We start from the raw sequence: 1,485 nt of genomic DNA, 5'->3' as shown, positions 1-1,485 counted from the left end.
TATATATATATAATGTATTAAACTGTATTCGAAAAACGGCTCTTTATGACAATGACTACAACACTAAGTCAAGTAATTACAAGTCTATTTCCCTCACAAAAGATCCTCAGATCCAGATTGTCATTTTCCCCACTATGTCACCTGATTCAGAGACCTCCGTGATGCCACAAACTGAGACCACTGAGTCAACTCAGCCTGACACACCGACCCCAGACCAGACCAAGCCAAACCCACCTGAAATAAACAGTGCCACTTCTAAGGTGAAGACACTCTATACCGTACCTCATAAACATTATGTTAAAACGTTATAAAATAATTCAATATTTGGATTATGTGTACTGTTAGGTTAAGAAGACTTCTGGTCTTATATTTGTGTTTATTTTGCAGGGTAATGTGGTCTGTGTGGATAAAATACCAGTGCAATACAAATATGATGTGATGCTGAAACTAAAGGCCTCCTCCACATGTGTAAGTACTGGTCTGGATTTATCCTGTGATAATTGGGTGGAATCTGGGGAAATAATATTATATAATAGTAGCAGTGCTGATTCTAGATCCGTCCTGACTAGTTTGAAAAGGCCGAAATTAAATATAGAGTTGGAAAACTCACCCAAGCTTTAGTTTAATGAACACTATGCTGTTATATTATTGTAGATTATAATGGTGACTCATACACCCTACAATGAAAAGAAAAAGGAAGCCATTTTTTATTACCATTTAGACATAATTGTAATATTTGTTGCAATGCAATTTGTTGCAATGTACTGTATGCTGATCACTCCGGACATACAGCACCCGCATACCATTAAATTTCAGGAAACCCACACTAAAGTGTGATCAGAATAATCCACAATAATAATAATTAAAAAATAAAAATAAAAACACCATTCAGAGCCTTTAGTCTCAGACAAAACAATAGACAGACTGTTAGTTGTGTCTTCCTTTTGCCAATATGACTTTATACATCATTATACAACAAGTCTTTTTATAAGTCGTCCCATAGATACCCTAATAAGTGTGTTATGCTTTGTGCTAAGGCTCACTGGGTGGACCCGTCATAGAGGCCTTGTGGCCTGCACATCAATGGCATTCCATTACATTCTATGGGCGGCGGCAGTTCGGCATTCACGCCAGAAACTCTGCCAAGATACACAGTCGGGCCTCTAGGTTTAGTTTCAGAGTCAGTAAAGAGTCTCAGTACAATAAAGTATCTGCTACGAGTAGTAAATTAGAAAAAAAAATCATGAATGACTTGTGTGTGTAAGTGACTAAAGCAGACTTCATGACATTTGATGATTTCAGCTAAAATTCGGAATGAATTTGACACCTATTATAACAAAAATAAAGTTAAACTGTCATAAAAAATCTTCCGTCTCCAGCAAAAATGCCTTATATACTTTTAATTTTTTAATGTTTGTTCAGTTTATTAGCATATATATATATATATATATATATAAAAAACGTTTATGATCAAAATGGCATTTT

The 1,485-nt window shown here is 35.3% G+C and overlaps 1 protein-coding gene across 2 annotated transcripts in view; it reads left to right on the top strand.

The window, feature by feature from the left end:
• Window positions 1-1,485, top strand: part of LOC107668160 (uncharacterized) — a 15,033-nt gene that overhangs the window by 10,964 nt on the left and 2,584 nt on the right. Inside the window, exons 3-4 of one of the 2 annotated variants that reach the window (XM_016459957.1) lie at window positions 151-260; window positions 388-468. In XM_016459957.1, the coding sequence (XP_016315443.1) occupies window positions 151-260; window positions 388-468 (191 nt within the window). Of the gene's footprint in view, window positions 1-102; window positions 261-387; window positions 469-1,485 lie in introns of both variants that reach the window. The other variant, XM_016459956.1, reaches the window with a different exon arrangement.

This window comes from Sinocyclocheilus anshuiensis, unplaced genomic scaffold (genome assembly GCF_001515605.1).
Source record: "Sinocyclocheilus anshuiensis isolate Anshui unplaced genomic scaffold, SAMN03320099.WGS_v1.1 scaffold2649, whole genome shotgun sequence".
NCBI classification, from domain to species: domain Eukaryota; kingdom Metazoa; phylum Chordata; class Actinopteri; order Cypriniformes; family Cyprinidae; genus Sinocyclocheilus; species Sinocyclocheilus anshuiensis.
This window is presented reverse-complemented; position numbering and strand designations above follow the sequence as displayed.